At 54.6% G+C, this 27,889-nt stretch overlaps 1 protein-coding gene across 2 annotated transcripts; it reads left to right on the forward strand.

Annotated features, from left to right (window-relative positions):
• Window positions 1-14,856: 14,856 nt before the first annotated feature.
• On the forward strand, window positions 14,857-25,464 carry INSYN1 (inhibitory synaptic factor 1). 2 transcript variants are annotated; one of them, XM_039237874.1, is made up of 2 exons: window positions 14,857-15,123; window positions 24,734-25,464. In XM_039237874.1, the coding sequence occupies exons 1-2, from the start codon at window positions 14,968-14,970 to the stop codon at window positions 25,454-25,456; spliced, it is 879 nt and encodes a 292-aa protein (XP_039093805.1). In that variant the 5' UTR covers window positions 14,857-14,967; the 3' UTR covers window positions 25,457-25,464. The 2 variants fall into 2 exon arrangements, with proteins under 2 accessions (XP_039093805.1, XP_039093806.1); XM_039237875.1 differs by lacking the exon at window positions 14,857-15,123 and having other exon boundaries at window positions 24,743-24,808; window positions 24,904-25,464.
• The last annotated feature ends 2,425 nt before the right edge of the window (window positions 25,465-27,889 follow it).

Genomic DNA, 27,889 nt, shown 5'->3' on the forward strand with positions numbered 1-27,889 from the left:
AGGCGACTCAGCTCTGGCCCGTCTTCCTCCCAAGATCCCCCAAAGTCTCTCTGCGGGCCTCCTGGAGCCCAAATTCCTCTTGCCACTTTCAAGGCCCTGCCCAGCACCCACCGCCATGAAATTTCTCCCAGACCATCCTGCCGGCCAGTGGATCTCCTCCCTTTTTTTCGCGCTAGACTCAGGCTGCTTCTTTTAATCATACTGTTCCCCGAGCCTGACAAAACCTCTCCCTCCCATGGTGTCTGTGTACTCCTATATTACATTCTTATCATCACTTGTGCCATTTCCACAACAGCCCCACATCACCGCAGGGACATCACCAACCTTCCGCTACCACTGTCACCACTGCCACCACCGCCACCACCTTGATCGCCTTCTCACTGTCAGTGCTCCCCTGCACCATCTCCATCACAATGCTGCACTCCCTCTCACCTCCACCTCACCTCCACCATTACCTGTCACCATCCATGTCCTCACTACATGGCCACTCATCATTACCAGCACTAGGCTGCACTCGTGACTATCACCACCCTTTGAAGGGACTTAATATCTTCTTTCCTAAAATCAGTGGTTCAATCAATCAGTCAATTTCACAAGCAGAAGACATGGACATTCTCCAAAGAGGACATCCAGATGGCCAACAGACACATGAAACGATGCTCAGCTCCCTCATCATCAAGGAAATACAAATCAAACCCACACTGAGATATCACCTCACGTCAGTCAGAGTGGCTAAAATGAGCAAATCAGGAGACTCTAGATGCTGGCGAGGATGTGGAGAAACGGGCACCCTCCTACACTGTTGGTGGGAATAAAAACTGGTGCAGCCCCTCTGGAAAAAAGAGTGGAGGTTCCTCAAAAAAATAACAATAGAACTCCACTATGACCCAGCAATAGCACTGCTAGGAATTTACCCAAGGGATACAGAAATGCTGATGCATAGGGGCACATGCACCCCAATGTTCATAGCAGCACTCTCAACAATAGCCAAAACATGGAAAGAGCCTAAGTGTCCATCAACGGACGAATGGATCAAGAAGATGTGGTTTATCTATACAATGGAATACTACATGGCAATGAGAAAGGATGAAATCTGGCCATTTGTAGCAACGTGGATGGAACTCAAGGGTGTTATGCTGAGCGAAATAAATCATGCAGAGAAAGACAGATACTATGTGTTTTCACTCATATGTGGAAAAGGAGAAACATAACAGGACCACAGGAGAGGGGAAGGGGAGAAAAATAGTTAAAGAGAGGGAGGGAGGCAAACCATAAGAGACTCTTAAATACTGAGAACAAACTGAGGGTTGATGAGGGGTGGGGGAGAAGGGAAGGAGGGTGATGGGCATGGAGGAGGGTACTTGTTGGGATGAGCACTGGGTCTTCTATGGAAACCAAGTTGACAATAAACCATAATAAAAAAAAATCAGAAGATTTCAGATCTCTGATCCATGGAGGCCATGGAAGAATCCATACAGGGAGGGGTGGCCGGGTCGCATGGCCCCTCATCCTTGCTCCCTGGGTCTAATTGCTCACTGGTTGCTATTGTTGTCACCAAAGTGGGCATGGGGACTCTTTCTGTAGCACCTGAGGGCACAGCAGAGACACAGCTAGAACACTGAGAGTAAGGGGGCCGTACTATGAGCTGCCGCAGAGCATAGAAACCAGCACAAACTTTCTGAAGAGTTGTTCAGTGATACGACAAAAGCCCTTAGAAAGTGCATTCTCAGAAATTTTACTTCTAAGAACCCAATCTAAGGAAATAATTAGATAAATGTGCAAGAATGATGTGTGGGTGTTATAATAGCAAAAACTGGAAACAGTCTAAATGCAAAAAAAAAAAGATGGTTTTTAAAAAACCACGTGGATTAATATGCAGCCATTAAAACAGAAAATATAGATTTATCCCAGGATGTAAAAATATGCTGATGCTGCATTGTTCATAAACAAAAGCAGGTTTGATATCAGCATTTGTAGAATAACCCCTATTTCTAAAAAATATAAATGTGTTCATGAAACAAGGTGAAAATAGTTTATCTTCACAGTCGGCACCAAAATTCTTCTTAGACAGGAAACTGTCTTTGCTTAGAGAGAAAAAAATAGCTTGGTCAACTGTTTAATCAGATGACGGTAGCAAACCACTCAGCATGAGACAAGGAGAGGAAGTCATTGGGCTCCTAAGGAAGATGGCAGAGAGAGGGACAGTGATCAGAGAAGGGAGAGAGGGCAGTTGGCCTGGAGGAAATGGGGCACATGTGCCAGTAAAATTCCCTGGTGGTGTGGGGGCAGAATGGAAGACCTTTAGGAGCTGGGGTCCCTGGCCTTTGCTCACAAAGCTGCTTATGGGCTACTTCCTTTTCCCTCCCACATCGAATATGTAGTCAATTTCCAAGCTTTCCATTCATTCAGAATGGACTTGGACAGGGGCCAAGTTTCAGGACTGGTCCACCCCAAAATGGCTGTTCCTGCTGGGGTATATTATGGGATAATACACGTAGGATTTAGTTTTGTTTATTTGTATTTTCTGATTTTCTAAAATAAACATTAAAGAAAAAATGTAAATTTCAGGAACCACGCATTGGGAATACACCAGAGAGTCGGGAACTAGATCAGCAGAGTTTAAAAGAATGGCCGAACCCCACCACCACCACCGCCACCACAGACCCCTGAAGTGTTTGTACATTGTGGGCACAGTCTTGACACACCTCCCGCCCCCACCCAGGATCATCCATCCAGATGTCCAGTACCTTGGTCATGAGAGTAATGTTCTGGGGAGATACAAGGAATTCCCAACCCGGTGCCTTAATTTAGGTCTGTCTTCTCAGGCTGATATCTGCTCAGAGGACCCACGTCTTCCGGCGCGGTTCACAACAGGAACGGCCCCCTTTCCCAGGGGGTGTCCCACAACCCTCAAGGACTTAGGCATTCACAACATAGTATCTTAAGATAACACCTACAACAATTTCAATAATTACACAAAAGATGCACACACACGCAAAACTGTGTTTTGGCACGTCACCATCACCACCGTACCATCCAGCCTCCTTTTCACACAGGGAGTGTGTCCCCAGCCAGTTCTGCCGCCATTTGGGGTTAGCTTGACGTGGGCGTGGAGGGACACAAAAACAGAGGAACTGGGGGAGGGCTGTTTGGTCCCCATCTCCTGCCGTGTCCCTAATCCGCACGAAACCCCGTGCAGTTCATTCACTTGGTATTCAATGGAATAATGTAGCTGGTAATGAATTTGTTTTGCATTCAGTTGGATAACACTGTTAGTTATGAATTTATAATTTGCAAAGGGATAAGGCTCTTTTTTTCCTTCGAGGCGTCAGAGAAGCTGTTGCTTACCAACTTGTAATTCGCCGCTGCAAATCCATCTGTAAATGACACTGTTGCAAGCTGAAAATCTCTCAGGCACGGGGGATACAGCCTCAGAATTAAATTGTGCGTTTGACAAGAAGCTCGGTTCTGTCCTGCTCTGGCCCTGTCAGCCCCGCCCTTGCTCTTGTGCTCAGGCTCAGCCTCGCCAGCTTGACTTGCCAGTTCGGCCCCCACCACCCTCACCCCCAAGTCGTCCAGGGCCAGCCCCGAGGGGGTGGGGCAGGCTGTACAGACTGGCTCGGCCAGCACAGGTGTAATCCGGGTCTGTGGAATGAACACGGAAGCCCACCCTCCACTCCCCCTAACTCCTTCTGGGTCTTTCTTCCCCCATCATTGTAGACCCCAACCCCCTTAGACGTGTTTCCCACAGATTTGTCAGCAGAGGACAGTGGCTGCACCCAGGGAAGTCCCCCGTCCCCTAACTGGGACTGAGCCCAGACTACAAGAAAAGGGTGGGAGTAGTGGCCCCAGGACCTAAAGGGCAGTGATCCCTAAATGCTCAGCTCATGCAGACTACATGGAGCTGAACTTCTTTGACTCAACCATTTCTAGTCTCTTGTGTTTTATACTTTGGGCCTTTTTTTCCTTTTATGCTTCTCTCCATTACTATTCGCTCATTTATCTTTTTTTTTTTTTTTTTTTTAGTAAAAGTTTCTCTTGAAGACTTAACTTAGGACGCAAGTGAAAAGAAGGCTCAACTCATAGCTGTGCTGAAGGAAGAAACTGGTGCTTGGTAGGAAGGCAGAGTGGGGAAAGAACTCAAAGGCGCATCAGCAGGGAGTCTGCCACACTTGACACGGGCCACGTGCCAAGTGGGAGCCCCAGGGCGCAGCGTAGCCTCTGCTGTGGAGGCTTGAGGCTCTGCCAATGAACGGGCAGTGAGGACAAGGTGAGAGCACTGTTTCAATCTCAGGAGAGTGTGTGTTGTGGGGTGCCACGGCGGAGGCTGTGTGACCTCCAGCAAGTTGCTCAACCACTCTGAACTTCCTCAGTTGTCTGTCAATGTCTGCTGAGCCCTTGCATTGCAGTCCATCAGAGGGATGTGTGTGCAGTCTCACAGGGAATGCAGACCTCACATTATGACAAATAACTGGGGGCATAGTCTGGGGGAGCGTTCTGGAAGGCTTTCCCAAGGATTGAAATTTAAGCCAGGACCTGAAGAATGAATGGAAGCTAGATGGATGGCGACGGAGGCAGAGTGCCCCCGGGCAGAGGGAAATGCATGTGCCACACTGTAGAGGCAGGCCAGGTGCATCCGCGGCACCGAAGGAAGGTCAGTGTGGCCAGTGTGCGGGACTAATAAGAAGTGAGGAGAGAGAGCAGCTGAGAGAGCTCCCGGGGCCGGACCACCCAGGGGCTCGTGGGCGCCCTGCAAACTGAGGATTTCAGGGACATGTGAAACACGTGACGATTTTAAGCAGGGGGATGATACATCCGACTCAGAGTTTTTTGAGATCCTTTTGGCACTGTGGGGCTAATGCCTTGGAAGGCCCAGTGAGCACGTGGTAGGGGGTGGATTTCATTGTCTGGTGGAGAGATGACGGTGTCGGAGACAAAGGGGGGTGGCAGCAGAGAATGGAGACAGGGGAAATATGCAGGAGGCAGAATGAGCAGAGGTGGATTTGATGTGGGGGGTGAGGAGAAGAAGGTACAAAAGATTCCCAGAGTTTCTGTAAGAGCCGCAGAGATACGGGATGAGGGCTGTGCAGCGGTGGGGGCGGGGGGAGGGGGGGCTTGTTTCAGAAATACCCAGAGTTTGGTTTTGAATTCAAGCTCCCCAGGAGGGAGTCTGGAACCTGGGGGGAATCCGGGCTGGAGATGTGGTTTGGGGGTGAGGAGCCGTGTAGGTGGCATCGGCAAGCACTAGACGGGTGGGGGTGGGGGTGGGGGTGGGGGGCAGGACGGAGGGGGCAGGATTAGGGCTGAGGATGAACAGGATGACGTAAGTCTGAGCCTGGAGCAAGTCCGGCATTCTGACAGGGGCAGGGTGGAAAGCCGGCCGGGGAAGCTGAGAGCCAGCGGTGAATACTCAGCGAGCAGAAATCCGGGAAGCCTTGGCGCCCCTGAAGCTGAGGGCAAAAGAGGGGGCTGACGGAAGAGGTGGTGAACTAACTGAATGCAGTGGGAAGACAAGTCAGATCAGGACTTGGGGTGGGGTGTCTTGGAGGTCACCGGTGACCTTGACATTTAACTAGAGGAGCGGTACAGACAGGTGCTAAGGGAGGGAGAATGAGTGGGAGCTGGGGAAGAAGGGCCCGGGCATCAGGACAGCTCTGGGGGTAAGTCTGGCTGTGGAGAGAGGAAAGTCGGGCCAGTGCTTGGAGAGGGAAGTGGGATCTTTCTTACTTTTATGATAGGAACATTTAGAAAGCAGGTTTAAATGCTGATGGACAGAAACCAGGAGAAGGGGGGGCGGGGGCGCACGGTGATTTCACTAACAGGAGAGCAGAGAGCGAGGGGTAGTGGACAGCATAAGACACCCCAGAAGACAGAAGGAGGTGATAACGACACAGTTTGCTCATGCTGGCAGCAGACTAATGCTGTTAGCAGGGTTTGGGTGTCGGAGGTTCAGGAGAGGGGTGTGAAGTCTCAGAATGTGCACGGGGTGTAGGGGGGGACCGGGAGATATGAGCCCTGTTCCTTCCCTCCAGCTTTTCCCGTCTCAGGTCCCCTTAAAGATATTTTGTTTAATAAAGATGTAAGACAAATAAGCATTGTAGGGATTGCATATTCAGAAAACATGGTGTGGGAAGTCACTACCGCAGACACTGCTGGCCATCGAGGACCCGGAGGTGCCTGCTCTCCAGCAGCTCGTGGTCCGGTGGGGGAGGGTCAGACTCACAATGCCAGTGTAACGTGGCAAGTGCCACACTTGTGGCGGACAAGGGCTCCGGGGTGGTGCAGAGGAGGGACCCCACGCACCGGGAGAACATGTCAGGAGGTCCTGGCGGTTGGTCTCCAGGAGAAGGAGAAGAAGGGGAGCGTTCCAGGCAAAGAGGAGAGCAGGTGTATAGAGGGTGGTAGAGTGAGGAGCTGCGGTAGCTCCCCCTGGCAGGGAGCAAGACGCAACTGAGAAAAGGTTGCGGAGACAGACACGGGCCAGCTCCTGAAAAGAGCAGAATGTCAAACTAAGGAGGCCGATTTCCCCTGTAGGAATGGGGGAGCCATGGAGGGTTATAAACAGGTAGATCAGAAAGCTGATACCAGCAACAGTGGGCTCCACAGAATAAGGCTGAAAGTTGGCAGATCCATTAGTTGGCCATCAGCGAATGCAGAGGCTGGTGGCTCCAGGACACGGCCTGGTCATCAACAGAGAGACGAACCCTGTCTACACAATTTTGGGAGGGTGGAATGAACAGGACTTAGTGCCCAATTGGATGTGGGGAAGCAAGAGTCTAGGGTGATCACAAATTCTAGCTTGTGCGGAAGGCTGGAGGGTGGCCCTCTCTGAGACGGGGGAGTTAAAGGGGATGCATTGGGGGGGCAGAGAGACAATGGGTTCAGACTTGGACACACTGAGTTCGAGGTGCCTGCATGACATCCTCATGGGAATATCCAGCAGGCAGATGGCAATACGGTCTGAAGTTTTAGAATGGTCTCTTCTGGAAATAGCAAATTAGAAGTCAAGAACTTTTAGGGAGTGTGGAAGACTTCCCTTGGAGAAGGTGTATGGAGTGAGAAGAGAGTTCTAGTGAGAATCCCCACGGATCACCAACATTCCAGGGAGCAGAGGAAGAAGAATCCTTGAAGCCAACCGAGAAGTAGCACTCAGAGAGGCAGGAAGAGAACCAGGAGAAAATGAGCTATGATGCTATAGAGGAGAGGGTGCACTGGCTTATCAGGGTCAGGACCACAAGCAATCTCCTTGGATGGGGGAGAAAAAGTGTCTGCTGGTCTTAGCAAGCACAAGGTCTTGCTCAGTGAGGGTGATTTCAACAATGCAATGACAGCTGAAACAAGGCTATAAGGTTTAAGGAATGATAGGAAGTGACGAATAAGAGGCAAACGGTGTACAAAAATCTTGTGAAAACCTTGCCTTGGCTAGGGAGATTACAGCGAGCAGGAAGATGACAGAAATGTCCTGAGACATGGCCTCCTCAATAGGCGCCCCACCACCGTCCAGCTACAGAAAAATACACCATCGCCTCCTCATTCCGAAATGGCCTTTCATGGGAGTTTCAGATACAGGCACCTCTTTACCTGGAGACTTTCTCATGGGAAGTTTGCCTATCACAGCATCCATGGATCTTACCTGTGGGTTCAGAAATTTCCCTAGGCTGCAAATATCGATAACAATAGCTAATATTTACCTCCTAAGCCTTGTGCTGAACATATTACATGGCTTTAGTCCTCAAGATATCTATCAAGTATCTTGATATCTACCAAGAACGAGGGGAAACTGAGGCTTGGGAAGATTTAGCAAGTCACATGGTTAACAGAAAAGCCATCATACAGGCCTTCCAACTTCACTGCCTAAGTGCGAGCTTCTCCATTGTCTGTTTTCCCCAAATATGCTCTCTCTGGCTCTGGCACTGCCTCCTTGGTGCCAGGACCCACGCCTTCTGAGAATTCAGCCCGCAGATTAAATCCTGGTTTCCTCCTAACCTGCATGCCAGCCCCAGTCCTATGCTATCAGTCACAGTGGATTGCAGGCTAATAAAAACATTTACCATTTTTCTAGCTCTTGCCTCCCATGCTCCCACCTGGGGCACAATGCTTGGTGCTTCCTATTCTTATCTCATTCCATCCTCAAGGCAACCCTCGGTGGTCTCTATGACTTTGACCATTTTGCAGATAAGGAACCTCAAGTTCAGAGAGGGTAAGTAACTTACCCAAGATGACACAGCTAGTAAATGGCAGAACTGGAACCGAAACCCAAGTCTGCCTAATGCAATAACTTTCCAAATACCCACTCTTCCCTCCATGGCCACACAGCAGCAGTTCCCAAGCCTCAGGCTTCAGGATCTCTGACATCCCACCCTACCCGGGAATCCAATTACTTAGTCATCAGTTTGTCAGTATTCCCTGAGTGTGTTTGTCAGACTCCTATTGGTTGTATGAGACAAAAACCCAATGAGACCCATTGGAACAATAAAGGAATTTATTGGCTCTTAGAGATGGGTAGGATGTAGCTGCGGCTCCCAGGACGGAAAGAAAGGCTGCCAGGCCATAAAAGCCAAGACTGAGACTCAGTGCCACCAGCGTGCTCTCTAAACTCCTCCCCCCTCTGTTGCCTGGCTTGGCTCCTCCAGTTAGTGGGAGACTTGGCTGTCAGCAACTTTTGCATCCTGGTAGAAAGAAGGCTTCCCTCCCCCAGCATCTACATATCAATCTCAGGGAAGAGTTTGATTGGTTCTGCTTGGGTAGTGTGCCCACCCCTTGGGCCAATCACTGGTGCTAGAGGATGAGGTTCTTTGATTCCTGCAGCCCTCCTGCTGGCGATGGGGTAGGATAAGTGGGAGTAGAGGGCTCCGCAATGGACAACCCACGAGGCTTATGTGATAACAGAGGGGAGTTTCCCAAAGAAGGGGATGTCGGAAGTCGAATGATGGAAATCGGACTGCAGAGGTAAAATTCACTGTCAGAGTCCACTACACTGGTCCATGTGAGAGACGGGGGCAGACACGACACAGACACCATCTTGGGGAGGTCATAGCCTCACAAAGAAATAAGGCTTACAACACAAAGCCGTTAGTAAGAGCTGATAGCCACTACCATCCATGGAGTACCTTGTGCCAGGCATTGGGCCAAGTACTTCCACATGCATTATTTTATTCCAAGCTCACAATGACCCTGGAAAGTAGGTACCATTATCATCCCTATTTTTCTGAGTGAAAGAGACATTAGAAAACAACTTCTTTTTCCCTTTTTGGCAAGGCAGCCAATATAGGGAAAAATAAAAATGTTTATGGGCTCCTTATCCTCGCTCAGAGAGGTTAAGTGACTTGCCCAAGGTCACACAGCCAGCACATTAAATGAACATCCTGGGGAACATTTGGTTAAGGGCCAAAAGAGTGCTTCCGTTTTTCTCTGCCAGCTAAGGACTAGGGAAGGCTGTCTGGAGATGGCAGGAGCATGGAATGTGGATCTAAGTGGAAATCTGAAGGATGGGATAGGCGGCCAGGAAGGCTGAGGGGAAGAGAGGATGGGTTAATCTCTATACTCTAAGGAAGGCAAGCCTGAGCACCACCCAGAACCTAGTTATTCCCTCTCCCCTGTGGCAGCCCTTTGGAGATTTATAACCAGAAACACCTTCTAAGAATTCTCATCTTTAGCCTGCTCTGGCCAGCTTACCCCTTCTTCACAGGACATTTACACCTGTCCCCACCCCCTCCATCCTGGCTGCCCTCCTGGAGATGCACCAGTGGATTGAGGTCCTAGATATTTGATCCCCATAGGTGACAGAAGAAATGTCATCTCCCTTTTTCTATGCAACTCACTTCTGTTAATGAGACCCAAGATCAATTAGGATTTAAGCAGTCACATCTTATCCTCTGAAACCAAGCTCACTGTCTCCTAATGCTGCCGGTTCAAACACATCTCCCCCATCCTGGACATGGGCAGATGGACCTCAGGCTAGAGAAACTTGTTCTATTTCCTCAGGCTCAGCCCCTTTTTGATCTCGGCTCACCTTAGCATCATAGCTTCTCTGCAAACGGTTGGTGGGATCATATATGATTCCACTTCTATGAGGTACCTAGGGTAGTCACACTCATAGACACAAAAAATAGAACGGTGGTGGCCGGGGGCTGGGGGGGGGGGGGGGGGGGGAACGAAGAATGGTAGTTATTGTTTACTGGATTCAGAGTTTCAGTTTTTTGAGATGAAAAGAGTTCTGCAGACGGATGGTGGTAATCATGGCACAACATTGTGAATGTGCTTAATGCTACCTAACTGCACACTTAAAAATGGTTAAGATGGTAAATTTCATGTGTATTTTACCACAATTTTAACATGATAATTGGTGGGCCCTCTTGTTTCCCGATGTCCCCAGGAGATAATCTCCCCCACCCCAGGCAGCTGGACTCCCACCCTCGCCGCTTCTGGAAGACCCAGTGTCTTGCAGAAGACCCCTGTGCACACACCTCTGAGACAGCTTGGAGAACATGTGAAACCATAACACTTCGCTGTCCCTGGAATTCGGTCTCCCTGTGGGCCAGCCTCAAAATGACCATCCAACCCCATCTCTCTTGATCCTTCCTCCACCTCTAGTTCAAGATCCCTACTTCCCTGTCATCTGAACTTTAGACAGTGTCACCTAGACTCGCTTCTATTCCTCACTAACCTGTCAGCACCCAGTGCCCAACAATATGGCTCCTGCTGCCTTCCTTCTCCTCCCTTCCCCCCAAAACCTGTCCCTGCCACATCACCACTGGCCTCCTAAGTCCCAAGGCCAGTGGGCACTTTCCATGCCTTCCCTCCTGGCAGCCCTCCACAGCCTCTGACATGGCTGAGCATGCCTTCCTCCAAACCCTGTCCCCCCACGCCTTGAAGACACCCTGCACTCATTCTTCTCCTTCCTCCCTGACTGTTCCTGTTCCGTCTCACCCAGGGACTCTTTTCCAAAGCTCCAGCCTGGACCTGCTGCTTTTCGTACTAGTCTACACAGTTTTCCTGTTTAATCTCATCCCCTCAAATAATGATTCAATTTAAAACAAAACAAAACAGGGGCGCCTGGGTGACTTAGTCGGCTAAGCGTCCGACTTCGGCTCAGGTCATGATCTCACGGTTCGTAGGTTCAAGCCCCACATTGGGCTCTGTGCTGACAGCCAGCTCAGAGCCTGGAGCCTGCTACAGATTCTATGTCTCCCTCTCTCTCTGACCCTCCCCTGCTCACGCTGTCTCTCTCTCTCTCTCTCTCTCTCAGAAATAAATAAAACATTTAAAAATAAATAAGTAAAACAAAACAAAACAAAACTCTCAAAGCCAGGCATAGATCCATATAGTCCACTGTCTTCAGGTTATCTCCACCTGCCCCAAACTGGACTCCTCGTCTTCACCCCAAACCTGTTCCTCCTGTGTTCTCTGACAAAGCTGGCAGCACAACCATCTACCAAGGCTCAAAGAAGCCATAAACTAGAAGCTAGAAACCATAAGCTGTAAGAGGCATCGTGGACTCTCTCTCTCTCTCTCTCTAAGTTCAGCCAGTCTCTAAGTCCTGTTCTAGTCTCCTAAAAACATTTTTTTTTCAAAGTATCCCCTCCTCTCCATCTCTGCTCCCACTCGGGCCCCTCCTCTCTTAGCTAGATTCTTGCAACAGCCTCCTAACTGGTGTCTTCCCTGTGACCCAGCTCAGCTCCCCCATCCACAGTGCCACAGAGGGGTCTCCTGAGAAGGCAAGCAGGACCCGGCTCCTCCCGGACATCCTCCTCCTCTCTGCCCCGGGAGAAAATCCCAGCGCCTAATTGTGGCTTGCACCTCTCTCCAGGATCTGGTCTTCCTCTAATCCACTGTCCACAGAGCTGTCAAATAGGTATCTCTAAAGGGCACACGTGGCTCAAACTCCCCCTCTCTTCACGGCTGCGTCTGAGCCTCGGCTCTAACCCTCCTCCCTGCCTGCCTCCCCACCTCCTCCACACTGACAGTCACCTGGGTAACTCCTACTTCTTCCAGATGCAGCTCAGGGGTTGCCTCCCCAGAGGGCCTGCCAGCCTCTGACCTGGGTTGCTCCCCGCCCTCCCCACTCCTTTACCATCTCTTCTAGAACTTGCATTTGTCCTGCATTTACCATCTCTCAGCTTACTCGGGAGTGTCCGTACTCCCCCAGGAGCGGTGGGCTTTCCTAAAATGCTGCCTGTCCTTCCTGAGCCCCCAGAGTCTAGCATGGGGTCTGGCACACAGAAAGTGCTGAATGAATGTTGAGTAAATGGAATCGTAACTGAAGAAATGATCGGTGTCTAACGCATACCTGTCACCCGGAGCCTCCAACTCCCAAATGTGCCTCGCCCAGAGCTTGGCACACAGTAGGCGCTCAGTAAAGGTTGTCTGCATTCCATTTTCTGACTTAATCTGCCTCAACGCAAGGCCTGGGGTAGGCTGAGATACGATAAGGAGAAAAGGGAGGGTCTGGGTGCGGGAAACTTTAGCCAAAAGAGACGCTTGGGGTGCACCGCAGTGGGGGGAAGGGGCAGCAGGGTTGCCTGGAAAGGCGGGAAGAGCTAAGTGCCCCGCCCGCTGCCCTTCCGCGCCCCGAGGTCGGGCAGAGAGTCCCGCCGGGCTAGTCCGCCTCAGCCCGGAGAGCGCAGGACCCTCGCGGTCACCCGGGTGCTGAGAACCCCCGGCTCGCGCGCTCGGCGCTCGGCGCTGGGCGGCGTGTGTGTCGCTTTAAAAGCTCCCTCCCAGCGCGCAGGGCCGGCCCCTTCCCTGACAGCGCCGAGCGAGCGGCGCCGCGCGAGCCGGGCGGCCTTGGAGGGAGCCAGCTCCCGCCCGGGCGGCCAGTCCGGCGGGGGGCGGCGGGGCGGGCCGGGGGCGGCCGGGGCGCGGGCGGCGCGGCGGCGCGGCGCTCGGGAAGCGGGCCCAGGCCCCGCGGAGCCCGGCGGGGCAGGGCGGGGCGAGGCGGCAGAGGGAGGCCCAGCCTCGACCCCGCGCCCGTCTGCCCCACCGGCGGCGCCCGGGCGCCCAGGGGCTGGCCAGGCGGCGAGCCGAGTGGGAGAGGGCGGGGGACGGCGGGAGCCGAGCGGAGGCTGCGAGCCCCGAGCGCCCCGGCCCGGCCGGGCCCGCCGCGCGCCCCCTCCCCTCCCCTGCCTGCGCCTCGCCTCCTCCTCTCGCTCTCCTCGCCTCCTCTGCTCCGCCCGGCGCCGCTACCGCCCGCGCCCGGGCCGCCGAACCCAGCCGGGCCGGGCCCCCTGCCTCGCGCGCTCTCGGCCGGGCCGGGCCGGGGACCGGGTCCCCGCGGCCGCCACCGCCCCTCCCCCCCGTGGCCCGGCGCCTTCCGGACCTTTCCGACCGCGGACTGAGCGGTGGGAGCGTTCTCGCCTCCCCCCCGCGGGCAGCCGGGCCGGGCCGTGCGGACCGTTGCAGCCGCTCCGGGCGCCGCGGGTGCCGGAGCGCGGACCTCCTGGGTCCGGGCTGAGCGCGCCCCGGGCGCCCCGGCGGTGGCCGCTCACGCCGGGCAGGGCGGGCAGACCGCGGCGGAGCCCGGAGCCGGCCGCTCTGGACTGGACAGAACGAATCCCGGACTGTGCGGAGCCCGGGGGATGCCGGGCGTGGGCTGAGGGGATCCCGGCGCCCTCCGAGCCCTCCGACTTTGGCTCACGCTCTGGGACCGGCCCGGCGTTGCTTGGTCGCTCTGCGCCCGGGTCACCTGTGGCCTCGGAGCCACGAGCCCACCGGACCGTCGCTCGTTCCCGCCCCGGAGCCCGGCGGGCGTTGGGGGAGATTTTTCCTGCCCCCCTTCCTTGGAGCACGGAGGCCCCGCCCCCTCCCACCGTCCAGATGTCTCCCGTGGCGGCTCTGAGGACCTCCCTGAGGCCAGGGGCCGAAGGGTCCAGAGAGAGAAGCCCGCCCTAGGGAGCCTTTGAGGGGGCCCCCCAGCATCCTCTTGGGGCTTGGCCCCCGACGCTGCTTGGAAGGAAGGCCGGTGCTCCCACCCTTGGTGAGTCCGGGAGCGGAGCTGGGGTTCCGAGGGAAGGCGGGGCTGGGGAAGGGAGGGTCCGCTGCGAGTGAGGGCACCCTGGGGGCACTGGGAGGGAAGACAGAGGCTGGAGAGGCCCTCTGGCGAACCTGCGGGACCAGGCCTGGCTGGGGGGGGGGGGGGGTGGAGGCACAGGGGATCAGGGATTGCTGGGGCAGGGTGCCCCGTCCCAGGCTGAGGATTTCTGCCTCCAGAGCAGGGGCTCCTTCTTTTCCTTCTAGAGAGGGGGCTGTGCTGGAGACCATCTGCCCCCACCACCCCTCCCCACAAGGAAAAACGTCCCCAGCGACGGAGGGTGCAGGCTGGCGAGAGGAGGGAGGCAGCAGCATTGCCGGCTGGTGCTGCAGCCTGGGAGGGCTGACGCCAGGCTTGCTCTCTCTGCAGGGGGCTGCCCTTCTCCTCTGCCCAGCTCCCTTTTCAGAGCTGCCCACATCTGGAGCCCCCTCCACATCTGGAAGACCCCCGCCACGGTCCCTCTGCAGGTGTCAGTTGCATCCGGAGACCTCCGCCTTTGCAACTGCCTAGGAGTTGTGAGGGATGACTGCTGCCTTCCCCCATCCCAAGGGCATCTCCTACCCTTAGTCCCTGCAGCGTCATCCCCCTGCCTCTGTGCCCAGGCTGGGCCAGAGATAAGCTCAGCACACGTTTAGGCACTTCAAGTCCTGGAGGCCACTCCTGAGACCCGAGGGCCCTCCCCCTGCTCTCCTGTGTCCTCACTTTGACCCCCCTCTGTCAGACTCTGTCTTCCTCTGGGTGTCCCATTCCCCACCCAGAGGCAGAGGAGGCGGGGTGGCAGGGGGCAGGGGCTGGGTGAGGGCCACCCAGGGCCAGGGTGGGCTGGGGGGCCGTTAAGATGTGGAGCTCTGCCTGGCCGAGGGGGGCTCCGTGGAGGCAGACGCAGCGTGTGCCCAGCTGGGGGGAATATGGGCAGGCCTGCAGCCACGTGGTAAAGGATGAACATTCGGGGCACCCCGGACCTCGGGCAGCCCAGTGACGACCCCAGCAGCGGTGGCCAGCGGGAGCGGATTCGGCAGCGGATGAAGATGGTCATCGGGCAGCTCGAGGGCATCCTGCAAGAGCTCAAGGAGGTGGCCAAGGAGCTGAGGGAGGTGAGTGAGGGGCCAGACAGACCCCAGGCCGGTTTTCCTGGGCCCGGCACCAGAACATGCTCATATGTGTTTAAGTGTGTATATGTACTCAAAGCTGTGTGCACATGTGTCACTTTGCTGGCGACTTCCTTTATTCTCCTCTCCCCAAATCCGCTTTGCTAGAAATCTCACCATTCGCCAAGACTGGAGGGGCCTCCGGGTTGCGGAGTTGGCTTGGGCAGCACGTTGTAGGCTCGCGGTTCTGTGGTTAGCGCTCCAGGCTGCCAAGGTGACAAATATAGACTAAATCCCACCGTAGCCTCTTAATGGGAGACACTCTTCTGGGGCCCAAGCTGGCTTTAGACCCTGCCATCTGCTTCTCAGACTCTGACCTACTCAGAAGGGGCTCTGGCCCTACTGAGAAGCTCTGAGTGTTCTCTACAAGTCACACAGATACTCAGAACCCTTGAACCAGGAAAATGTTAAAGCCATCTGCCCTGAGGTAGATTGTGTCTGGGAGCCGTTGGTGGGTACCGGAGCTCCTGGGTACCTTGGCAGGGGCAGGAATCTCACCTAGAGGCGTGCATCCCCGTCTACAGTTCTGAATGTTTTTTGCCAAGGCTGAAAAGTCATCCAGAGATGCTGGGATGTGTGTCCCTCTCTGTCTGTCTAAGTGGAGCCCAGTTTAATTACTGCTTCCCACATCGCTGGGGTAATGAGGTACACATGTCCTCAGCCCTGCCCCTTGGGCTGTGTTCGGGCCCAAAATGCATGACCAGCGTTCTGAGCCGCTGGCCTGAATTTGCCCACTGGGTGACGTTAAGCCGGCCAGGTGGGCTTTAGGCAAATTTCAACTCCCTGTAACCAGGGCCCCTGCAGAGACAGCAGAGAAGGTGATTGAATGGGAGTTATAGGTTCATTCTTTCCGCGGCCAGCTGTGTGGGGAAACTGGGGGCTCCGGGAGGATTGAGGAGAGGGGGTGATGGTGGGTAACCACTTCAGCCTGGCCTGAGAGCCAAGGAGCAGGGCGTGTTTGAAGGGGGCTGCGTCCCAAGCAGAGGGCTTGTGGAGAGGCTGGAACACGAACTGAGGTGAGGCAGGGCAGTCCCTCAGCCCAGAATCAGCCTTGTGGTCAAAGCCAGATGCCCCTGAGTGACCCCCAGACTCCTTGGTCCAAAGGACTACACTCCCCTTCATCTCTCTCTACCCCACCTTTTCCAGCTGTTCCCGTGGGCCCGTCAGGGCCGTGGGAACCAGCCAGAGTCTCAGTCTTGCGCAGGGGCATGGGACCTGTGCCCCAATAGGCCCGCCCAGAAAAGAGACAGGTTGGATTCTAAGCCTGGGAGCCACATGGCAGAGCCTACTCTCAACTTTGCATCTTCTAAGATCTGCCGCTCCTGTCCCCCCAAGCATAGTCATCCAAGAGCTTCAAGACCTCTCACAGATCACCCATACCAGCCCGGTCCATTTTCTGTTTGAAGAACCTGAGGCCCAGAGAGGCCTGGGGACTTATCCAAGGTCACACAGCCTACTAGTGGCATAACAAAGCCTAGAACTCAGGTTCCTATTGCCTATTCTGAGGCTGGAGCAGGTGGGCTAGCGGGTGACCTTTTTGCATTTTGACAGGGGCCTTCTAGAGATGACACCTTCTGCTCACGCGGTGATGCTCTGAGGGGGTGCCCTTTTGAGGATGAGGCAGAGAGATCAGAAGCACTAGGATTTATTCGCAGATCTTTTAGAGGTTCCCTGTCTCCCTTCTCAGTATATATACTCACCCAGTCCTGTGTCCTGAACAGCAGAGTCTCAGGGTCACAGGCTGTGGCGCCCAGAGGCCTGAGCCAGGACCGAGGGAGATGAGTTCCCTCCCCCTACACACCCTGTAGGCCATGTGCCTCCACCCAAGACTTTGGCAGGTTGCTATGGCAACCAACATCTACCCTGTATGCCACCGCCTGCCCGCTGCCAATGGCACCCAGCTGGGAGGGGGCAGGCCTCAGAGATCCCCCCCCCCCAACCAGTTCCCAGGCAGGGTCTGGACATGAGGGGATGGGCAGAAGCAGGTGTTGGAAAAAGCAGGTAAGGCTCTGGGAGGCCCAGGCAGCAGAGGAGACACCATAACTGACTTCCTATGGGATGGGATCTGTCAGGAATGGGGTTGCCCAGTGGGGGTACCAGGCAGTGGTTTGGGGTAAAAGGGTTGCAGCCCTCTGTCCCTGGAACTTGTGATCTTGGCTCTTGATCCTGAAAGAGGGCTTATAAATCTGGATCTACCTGGCTCCTCTCTGCCCCTTTGTGTGGCATTTTCCATCAGGGGCATGAGTCGATGCAAGGTCTAGAGGGTGGCAGGCACTTCTTCCCTCATCATACTCCCTGCCCCAGATACCACCAGGTCAGGGCTCAGCAGCTGGGTTCTCATCAGGAGAGCAGAGCACTGAGATGTGAAGATGAGATTAATATGCAAGACTTCCAGGGAGCAGCACAGGATGCTTGACTGAAGGAGCAAGGTCCACTCATCCCCCTCCGCCATCCTCCTCCGCTGACCCCTGCTCCACTTCCCTAGCCTCACACACCACTGATCAAGGCAGACCCTCCTCATCCTCTTGAGCATTCAGCCTGAAATTCATAGAAAGATGGGAGACCATAAAGCACTTCCTCTCGAGGCTCCTGAGCCTCAGTCTGCTCATCTCTGAAATGGGGATGCTAATCATTCACATCTCAGATGGTCTTGCAAGGGTTTATCAAGGACTTGGCATGCGGTAAGGGAGGCTACCACTTACACCCCTAAAGGTTTTGGAGATCCCTCTCCCATACCTCCCTCGCCCTCCCAACCCCCTGCTACAGCCCTGTGACTGGCTACCCAGGTCCTAGGGAGCAAGTTCTGTCCCATGGGTTAGGAAAAACCTTCATGGACTAAGTGAGGTGAAGAAGGGAAACGTGCTTTGAAAGCTGAAAGTGTGCTCCGGAGGGATGTGACTGTCAGTCATTAATTAGCCCTCATCCCTCCTAGGCTCCCCAGTACTCCAGGATGCCAGGCCAGTCCCAGCAGGCCCTCCCAGCTCCTTAAAATTCTGCGAATCTCAGCTTCGATAGAGATGCAGCACAGCCTAGAGGCCAAGAACATGGGCTCTGCAGCCAGAGGTCTCTAGTTCAAATCCAAGCTCCTCCCCTTCCTAGCTGGGTGAGCTTGGGGAAAGTTACTTCACCTTTCTGGGTTTCCATTTTCTGGCAAATGGTGATACTGAATTTCATGCCTCCCCACCAGCCCCAGGGCTGTTGTAAGAATTAAATGTGATACTATGTATAAAGTACTTAGCACAGTGATGGACACAGGATTAGCTCCCCATCTTTTAGATATTATTAAGGAGATATTCTTGGAGTCGCATCAGCTTCTTAGCCCTGATCAGAGTGGTCAGAGCCAGGACCCTGGCCTCCTGGCTGGCACACTTCAGTATCTTTGGCAGGATGGCAGTCCCACCCTCTTCCAGCGAAAGCGGTAGAGAGCGACAGTGATGGGGGGATGGGGTCTCTGATAAGATGCCTTTTGAACAGAGACTCAAAGGAGAGGAAGGTACAAGACAAATGGGTAGCCGGGAGAAGAGCCTTCCAGGCAGTGGGAGCAGCTAGTGCAAAGGTCCTGAGGCGGACGTGTGGATGTGCGCTTGGCATGTTGGGGATCAGCAAGGGAGCCAGGGCAGCTGGAGTGGAGTGAACCGGGAGGAGAAAAGCAGGAGGAAAGTCCAAGAGAGAGCTAGATTACAAACAGCCTTGCAGGGCTTGGTATGAAATTCAGATTAATCCTCAGTGAGAATCCCATGCCTGCTCCAGGAAGCTCCTGCTTGTGTTTCTGGGTGGGAATCTGCCTCCCCACGGGAATCCCTGGTGCTCACCATCTGGGGGACCCCAAGGGCAGGGGTAAGGACCCCTAGATGTTGAGCTTACCTTAAGCAGGTACTTGGCCTCCTCCTCCCCCTCCTCCGCAAGACGTCACTCAGCATGGGGACTCAAAAATGATCCTCGGGGTCACCATCAGTGTCTGTCACATCATCACTGACTCTTGGGTGGGACATAGCTTAGGGGCACAGTTGCCTACCTGGGGTGGCCAGGGAGCGCCCCCCTGCCTGATTTCCATGGGGAACAGGACCGGTGGCAATTGTGCAGGTCTCATCAGCAAGGTGCTGCCTACGAGGTGGCATGGAAAGGCACGGGCCGTACGGCCATGAGATGAATGTGGCCCAGCCAAGAAGCAGCTGGGGCAGGAGAGGCTGGGGACCACGGAGCTGTGCCAAAGTGGGTCAGCGCCATCACCCGCAGCTCAGCAAGAATTGTGCGGATTTGTTCTTCTTCTTATTTTTTTCTTTCCCCTCACCTTCCTTTCCTCCCTTTTCCCTTTCCGTTCTCCTCTGGACAGATTCACGAAGCTCCCTGGCCAATTAGGCCAAATTGAGGGATGAGAGTCATGAATCACAGTCAACTCTCTCCCCCCTCCCCAGCTCCACAGCCCCCCAGGAAGACAATAAATAACATAATCACAGAATTAAAAAATAATCAGTGATCATAAATAATGCAGATCCCCAGTTATGTAACCAGCTGCCTGGGGAACCGGGCGGGAGGGGAGGAGGTAGCTGCTTGTCAAGCGAGGTGAAGGGGCCGGAGGTGAGGGAGATGCCGGCTCTGGGACTCCTGGGCCCTCAGTCCTGGCTCTGGGGCCTTATGTGCTTTTCTTGGAGTGGGGGCTCAGCCTGGGCTGGGGGGGGGGGCAGGGGCGGGTGAGACAGGACCATGGAACTCCTCAGAAAAGAAGCCCCCAGCAGTTTTTATATGACTTCTGTCTCAGCTCATCCACGCATCCAACGGCTGTACTTATGAGGAGTGTGTGAATCCCTGTCCCTAACTAGGGGTGCCCTGGTGGGTGGGACGTTCCCAGTCCCCCACCCCTCATGGGGCTTACTGTCTAGTGGGAAGACACCAATCAGATAACCTATATGTATACAAAATTGCAGCTGTGATAAATATTGGAAAATATTTTAAGGAAAGGTGCCTTGAGGACCTATGACAGGGAGCCTGTCCTCCACGGAGGCTCAGGGAAGACTCCTGATGGAAGTGAGATGGGGCGAATAGCAAGGGAGGGAGTGTTCCAGGTGAGGCCCAGAGGCAGAAGTGGGCTCGCCCCCGAGTGGGTAGAGCTGGGGAGGAAGCTCTCCTGGCAGGGTGGTAGCTGCCTGCTGGAGAGAAAAGGACCTGTGGCCCGAGTTGGTAGGGGCTTGTGTTTGAGATGCTCAGGAGTTCGGGGAGCAGGAAAGTGCTGGAAGCAGAGGGGTGACATGGTCCTGTTGGCTGACAATGAGGCGCCCTGAATACGGTGCGTAGCAGGAGCTGGGCAGGAAGCTGCCAACCGATGGGTGCAGCTGTTCAGGTGAGGTTGCTGGGCCTGTGAGGAGGACAGAGGTTGGGGACACCCTTGGGACAGGGCCTGGACTCCCCAGCAGGTGTGTCACGGCCCCTCAGCCCTGCCTTTCTCGTGTCCCTTCTTCCCCGCTCTAGATTGGCTAACTCTTGTTCTTAAGGTGCCAGGCCCAGGAGTCAGGACCCCTGACTTGGGCTCTCAGCTCTGCCCCTTCCAGTTTCTGGCCCTTAGTGCCCCCCACCCTGCCCCGCCCTGCAGCAAGCACAGTGAGAGGGGTGAAGTCAGCAGCGTCTCCAGTCCTCTGGCTTTGAGGCTCTAGGATTCTGTAATTTTCATGCTGTCATTTCTCTCTCTGTTTTCTCTCTCCCCCTCTTTTTCCTTCTGTATATATAATTATTTCCCCGTACTCCAAGACAATCCTAAATTATATGTAGGCAAAATGATTATTAAATCTCAGAGAGAAATCACAGATTTCAAGGCATCTGAAGCAGAGGGGCAGGTAACGTGGGGCCTGCCTCTCCTCCACCCTCCCCTCTGGCCCCACGAAATGAGGTATAAGGACAGGTGGTGGGGTTTGTGGACGGACCCAGGCCCTGCAGACAGGCTGGGTGCCCTTGGCACATCATTCCTCTGACCCTCACTTATGTCATTCATCAAGTGCCTGCCCCTAATGGTTTGGGCCCAATTTGCCTTTGAATGTCATTACCGTTTGGCTGTTAGAACCTCTTCTGCTCCTGCTCTGTCTGTACTTTAGGGAACGTAGGTGCCACCCATGTGCTGGGATTTGGAATACCCAATATGTCCCATGATTCTGTCACAAGCTATTGAAATGTCTGCATCAGGATGTCGTTCCACTGGTGAAGAACTGACTCCCATCAGCTCTTGGGCCCGGTGCCAGGGGCCCAGTTATATATTAGCACCCATTGGTGCACAGTGGGTATTGATAGTCTTTGTTGTTCTACCTGCTTTCTGTGCATCACGTCATTAATTACAAAAGCCCTATCAAGTAGGTACTACCAGAATTCCCCTTTATGACAACACAGGCACAGAGATGCTGGGTAATTTGGCCAAGGTCACACAGCCAGTCAGCAGTGAGACCTGGGTTGCACCTGGCTAGGCCTGACTCCAGAGTCCAGGTTCTTAAGTGCATGGCTGTGCTGATTCTACAGTTTAAATCACATTCATATCTATTAAGTCCCCATCACCTTGGTGAGGAGAGGATTGTCATCCCACTTTTATAGAGGAGGAAACAGAGATGTGGGGAGAGAAAATCACCAGATGTGGCCGACTTGGGATTTGAACCCAAGCCTCCCCTCTGTCCTGTCCCTCCCCCCACCCAGGATGGACAGAGAAGGGTGGTCTAATGGAGAAGGGAAAGGGCCTGATAGTGAAGGCTGCCTGAGCAGGTGGCCAGCCAGAAGTTCTTGGGTGGGACAGAGCGTGTCCGGGCCTGACAGCTTTAGGGCTTCTGCCCTGTGCACCCTGGGTCTTCCTCACAGGGCAACAGGAGCCCAGCTTCTGGGCCTGGCCTGGCCTCAGCCAACCCTGTGTGGTCACCCCCAGTCATTTCATGACATTTCTATTAGCTGTGTCCCCATGCTGCCGCAGCGGAAGGCTCAGGCTCAACTTGATCAGCAGAGTCTAATTTGAGGGTGTGGCTGCCCCAGAGACTCAGGGCCTCCCCTGGGCCTGGCAGTGCCCTGAGGTGCTATGCCTTCACCAGCTTTAATCCCCAGCCCCGTAGGCCACTGGTCCTCGAAGGATGGCCCTGGATCAGCAGTGCTGCGCCTGAAAGCATGTTGAATATGTACCTCCTTAAGCTCCAGCCGGGACCTACGTGGTGTGCATCAGCCCACTCTGGTTTGAGAGCCCCTACTCTGGGCCAGGGCCCCCAGCCCTCAGGTGGGGCTTGGGTTGACCAGGGGCCCCTGGGGAATATGAGCTTCTCTGAGGTAGGGGGAGTCACTCAGGGGTGGGGGGCACAAGAAGGGATTGCCAGGTTGGAGGTGGGGCTCTGTCCTCATTTCCTGCCCAAGCCCAGACATTGCAGCGGCACCTGGCACCTCGCGGGGGTGGGCAGTCTTGCAGGGGAGCAGCGGGAGGCGGTGGGAATCTCAGCTCCCTCCAGGTGCCTTGGGTGCATCTTCTAGAAGCTCAGGAGATAATGATCTCATGGGTGCAAAGCCTAACACTTAGTTGGTGCTCAGGGATGGGAGATGATGTTGTTTTTATCAGCGGTGCCCTCACAGAACCCTTTTACTGCCCTTCTCATCATTCCTCAGTGAGAGCACTGGTGAGGATGGTAGGGCTGGAGTCATTGTACTCAACTGATGGCAAATGAGATTTGAGATCCAGAGAGGTTATGTGACTTACCCAAAGACACACAGAGCAACGTCTAAGCTGAATCTAGAACCCAAGCGCCTTGACTCCCCCAGCTCTGCAGGCTCCAGCCAAGTGTTCCCGCCACCCATGGGGCTGGGGCCATGGGGAGTGGGCACCCCTAGGCATGGACACCCCAAACAGCTTCTCAAGCCCTCTCTACAGACCTGGGGTCCCAGAATCTCAGAGATAGAAGGAGCCTTGGAAATAAACCATTCACCCAACCTCCCCCATTTACAGATCGAGAAAGTGAGAGATCAGAGGGAAAATGACTGACCAGGCCACCCATGTCGGACCCCCTGACTCCTAACCAAGTAAACTTCTCACTGATCCATGCACCCGCTGGCCTGTTGCTTATGCCCTTGCTTTCATCTTGCACTTGGGGACATTCCCCACCCCCACTCCTCCCCAAACACCGAGCACATCACTGGACAGCAGTCAGCCTCATACCAGTTTGTTGGATGAGGGGCTTCCTTAGTTAATTCATTACATGATTGCTCTGAGCCCAGGAAAAGAACCCCAGAGAAGCGCCGGGAGCCTGGGGACTCACTGTGTATGTCTTGTCCTTGGGTCTCTTGGTCGCCTTGCTTTACTCTTGTTTTTTGGTTTTGGTCTGAATCGGTTCTCTCTTCTCTTATTCTGCCCATTCTCCGCCCTCTCTGGTGGGGTCTCCCTTTCCCCCTCACTGTCTTCATCCCTGGCTTCTGCACTGACAGGGCCTAGGCGAGGGAGTGCCCTGAGGCAGGGCCGCCTGTATAGAGGCAGGGAGTGGCTTCATGTGGCTGTGGGCGGGGTGCAGCAATCTCTGTGGCCGAGCTGCCCCACCCCCGCCCCGAGTGCAGAATAAGAGGTTCTGGGCCCAGGATGGAGGGTTTTCTTATTGCTTACCAAATGATGCTTGTCATATTCCGTCCGCAGTGAGCCAGAGTTGATCTCCACTCATCAGGGGGCAGGAAAGGGAAGGAAGGAGGAAGCTCCGGGGTATGTGGGGGTATCCTGATGGGGATCCCTGGGGGGCTGTCACTGACCAGCGGCACAGGCCACACCAGAATGCTCTGGAAAACCTGGCCAGAGTCATTTGTAGTAACGTGAATGGAACTTGAGGGTGTTATGCTGAGTGAAATAAGTCAGGCAGAGAAGGACAGATACCATATGTTTGCACATATAGGTGGATTAGGAGGAACTTAACAGAGGACCATGGGGGAGAAGAAGGGGAAAAACAGTTGGGGAGAGGGATGGAAGCAAACCATGAGAGACTCCTGAATGCTAAGAACAAACTGAGGGCTGATGGGGGTGGGGGAGAGGGGAAGGGGGGGTGATGGGCATGGAGGAGGGCACTTGTTGGGATGAGCACTGGGTGTTATATGGAAACCAACTTGACAATAAACTATTTAAGAAAAAAAAAAGAAATGTAAAAGAAAATCGAAAGGAAAAAAAAAAAAAAGAAAACCTGGCCAGAGTCTTCCTCGTGGTCACCCCATATCATATCCTCTCCAGAGGCGTGTAGTCTGCCCATCTCTCCACTGAATGGCCTTGCCAGAGTGTCAGCCGCCTCTTAATCAAAGGAAGATGGAGCTCTGGGCACCAGGACAGCATCTGGCTTTGGGGGAAAGGGGTGTGTGTGTGGTTGGGGTGCTGAAAGGAGGGACTGAGGAATAGAAAATGGGGGAATGGCCCAGATGAGCTCTTCTCAGGCTCCTCCCACGTGGGCCCTCAATGGGGCAAATGAACCAGTGACCTCAGGCCCAGTCACCGTCCTCTAGCCAGGCTACTAGTGTGTGTGTGTGGGGGGACATCGTGCTCATGTGATGCCAGGCCCCCCTCACTCATCTCTCCTTCCCTGGCCAGGTGGTAAGCCAGATCGACAAGCTAACCTCAGACTTCGACTTTGAACTGGAGCCAGACGACTGGACCACGGCCACTGTGAGCAGCACCTCCAGCAGTGACAAGGCGGGCGTGGGCGGCCCCTTCGACCTGGGTCACCTAGACTTCATGACAGCCGACATCCTTTCGGACAGCTGGGAGTTCTGCTCCTTCCTGGATGTATCCACCCCTTCGGACTCCGTGGACGGCCCAGAGTCGACCCGGCCAGTGACGGGCCCCGACTACCAGCTCATGAATGGAGGCATGCCCATCCCCAACGGGCCACGAGTGGAGACCCCGGACTCCTCGAGTGAGGAGGCCTTCAGCGCCGGCCCTGTGAAGGGCCAGCTGGCCCAGCGGACCCCAGGCACACGGGAGAGGGTGCGGTTCAGCGACAAAGTGCTCTACCACGCCCTATGCTGTGATGACGAGGAAGGGGACGGCGAGGAGGAGGCGACAGAGGAGGAGGTGGGCCTGTCCCCAGAGCCTCCCCGTACAGAGGCTCACGCGGGCCCCCTCAAGCCCTCCCCGGCTCCCTACAAGCCAAGACGCTCCCCAGTGACCAGCCGCCGCTCAGGCCCCACCTTGGCCCCTGAGCAGACCCGTAGGGTCACCAGGAACAGCAGCACCCAGACAGTGTCAGACAAAAGCACGCAGACGTTGCTGCCCTACACGGCTACCAGACAGAAAGCGAAGGGGAAAAACTAGGGGCTGGGGAGGGGGCTGGGGGGCAGTGGGCACATAGAGCTATAAATATATATATATATATACATATATATATATTTAAACAAACGCAGTCATAATAAAATTTTAAAACGCTAAGGATCCAGCCCTGAAGGCCCCAAAGCTTTCACAGAGCTCATCTGAGACACAGAGATGCCTACTCACCATCTAGGTCCCCCGAGGTGCGGCCAGACCCTCCCTCCCTTCCTTCTCCTTGCCAGGCTCCTGAAAGGGGGATCCAAAAGCATGTTGATTTGGTGGGAGAGTCTAACCTGGGACCTGGGTCTAACCCAGGTCTAACCTGGGAGTCCTCTGAAGCCCCTGGGCACAGTGGCAGAGTCCAGCTGCTGGCCTGGGCCCCGTCCCAGAGGGGACCCATCAACAGGTAGCAGGCTCACAGGAGCAGTGTCCAAGGCCAAGGGCTAACCATAGGTCTGACTGCAGGGCTGAGGGCCCAGGGGTAGCATCACTCCAGCTGGGCCCGGGACCACTTACACCCCCCACCCCCCAACCCTCATGCTTTCCACTCCAAGGCAGACCTGCCTGGAGATACACGACCCCACCCCACTCCCCTTCCATCTCCGGGTTCCCCAGGACACAGAGAAGGAACAGACCCCCGAGGACCAAAGTAGATTCTGAAGGGGTTTGTTCGGAGAGACTAGACCCCCCACCATCGTTCCAGCTCCTCTCCTCAGCTTTGTCCTCTAGGGATGGAAGACTCGAGGCAGAGCCTCAGCCGGCCACTGACTGGGCCCCTTGCAGACCTGAGGTCCGTGTGAGAGAGCAGCTGTGGGGCTGCGATCCAGGGCTAAAGGCAAGAGGGGCCTGCAGGCAACAAGGCCTCATCTGGGGTGTGGCCGACACAGGCACAGCATCTGGATATCCTGGAGATAATAATCATGATCATCACTCCCATTTACTGAGCAGGCCTCTGTGTCACTCCTATACTAAGTATGTTTTATAGTATGATCCCATGTAATCTTTGCAATAACCTGATGTGATAGGAACTGTTCCTAGCCCCATTTTTCAGAAGAAAAGACTGAGGTTCAGAGATGTTAAGTCGCTGGCCCAAGGTCACAGAGCCTGTGCTGCCCTGCCTCCCATGAGTGTGTGGTTCCCAGGCTATACATGGCTTTGCTATTTAGCAGCCGTGTGACCTTGGGCAAGCCCATTTGCCTCTCTGAGCCTATCTACCTCATCTGTAAAATGGGTCTGATAGACTTCACCTACCTCACCAGCTGCTGTGGGGCCTTGACAAGATGAGAAATGTGAAAGCACTTGGGAAGCACAAAGGCACTGGATAGGCACTGTGGTCAGTGTGACCCCAACCTGGATTCCAGTGTTTTCCAGGGTGAGGAGCATTAAGGGAGGTGTGGGAAAGAAGTCACTCCCATCAACTGGGAGCTGTCCGTGGGTCACTGCTCTGCTTTGTTCCCCACATCAGCTCGCTACACTACCACGCGCTCAGAGCAGGGAGGTGTTGGCAACATCACAGTAAGGACGTCAATCCTCGGTTGGGGGGTGGGGGGTATGCTGCACATTTCAATTAAAGCAGATTTACAGCCCAGCAGGACCCGTTGGAAAGGGTCTCTGCTCCTCACAGGGGTGCCTAGGAGGGCCCGACCAACTGCCCCTGCCGGAGGGGAGACAGGATTGTGCAGGCTGCCTGGAGCCAAGGCCAAGGCCGTCCTGATACGGGCCAGGCCCAGGCTGTGTGGGCTGCAGGGTGGGGCTTTCACCTCAGGCTTGGGCTGGGGTCAGAGTCCTAGAGAGCTAGCCACAGGGTGGAAATCCATGGGTAAGGTGCACTGTGCTAGGTCCGCCCGGGCCCCCGCACAAGAGCCAAGGGTCTGAGCCCTTCTGTTTCCCTCCGGCAGTGCAGTGTCTAGGACGTGGCTCAGAGGATGAATGCCAGGGGCTGCCCTGAGGAAGGGGCCAGCTGGGTTCTGCCCCGTGTGCCCAGGAGGAGGGGGCAGTGAGACCGTGCCCAGCACACCCAGCTCTGGGGAGTCATTCACTTCTTTTTTATATATATTAAAACAACTTTATTGAGGTATAAAGTATCAGCTTTATCGAGGTACCATAGCTGCCTATCCTTAAAGTGTGCAATCTGGTGGATTTCGACATATGTACACACCTGTGAAACCGTTACCACAGCCAAGGTAGTGAACATATTTGTCACCGCAGAAGTTTCCTCATTACCTCTCAATAACCCTTCTTTTTCACCCCCCTTCACTTTTCCCAAGTAACCACCCATCTACTTTTTATCCTATAAGTTTTTTTTTTTTTAATTTAAATCCAAGTTAGTTAACATACAGTATAAATAATAAGTTCAGGAATAGAATTTAGTGATTCATCGCTTCCATATAACACCCAGTGCTCATACTAACAAGTTCCGTCCTTAATGCCCTGAGCCCC

This window comes from Hyaena hyaena, unplaced genomic scaffold (genome assembly GCF_003009895.1).
Source record: "Hyaena hyaena isolate Hyena2069 unplaced genomic scaffold, ASM300989v1 scaffold_130, whole genome shotgun sequence".
Taxonomy (NCBI): Eukaryota; Metazoa; Chordata; class Mammalia; order Carnivora; family Hyaenidae; genus Hyaena; species Hyaena hyaena.

Coding starts and splice junctions, on each gene's coding strand:
- INSYN1 (XM_039237874.1), top strand. CDS start 14,968: ATGAACATTCGGGGCACCCCGGACCTCGGGCAGCCCAGTGACGACCCC. Junction 15,124..24,733: donor TGGCCAAGGAGCTGAGGGAG/GTGAGTGAGGGG, acceptor TTCCCTGGCCAG/GTGGTAAGCCAGATCGACAA.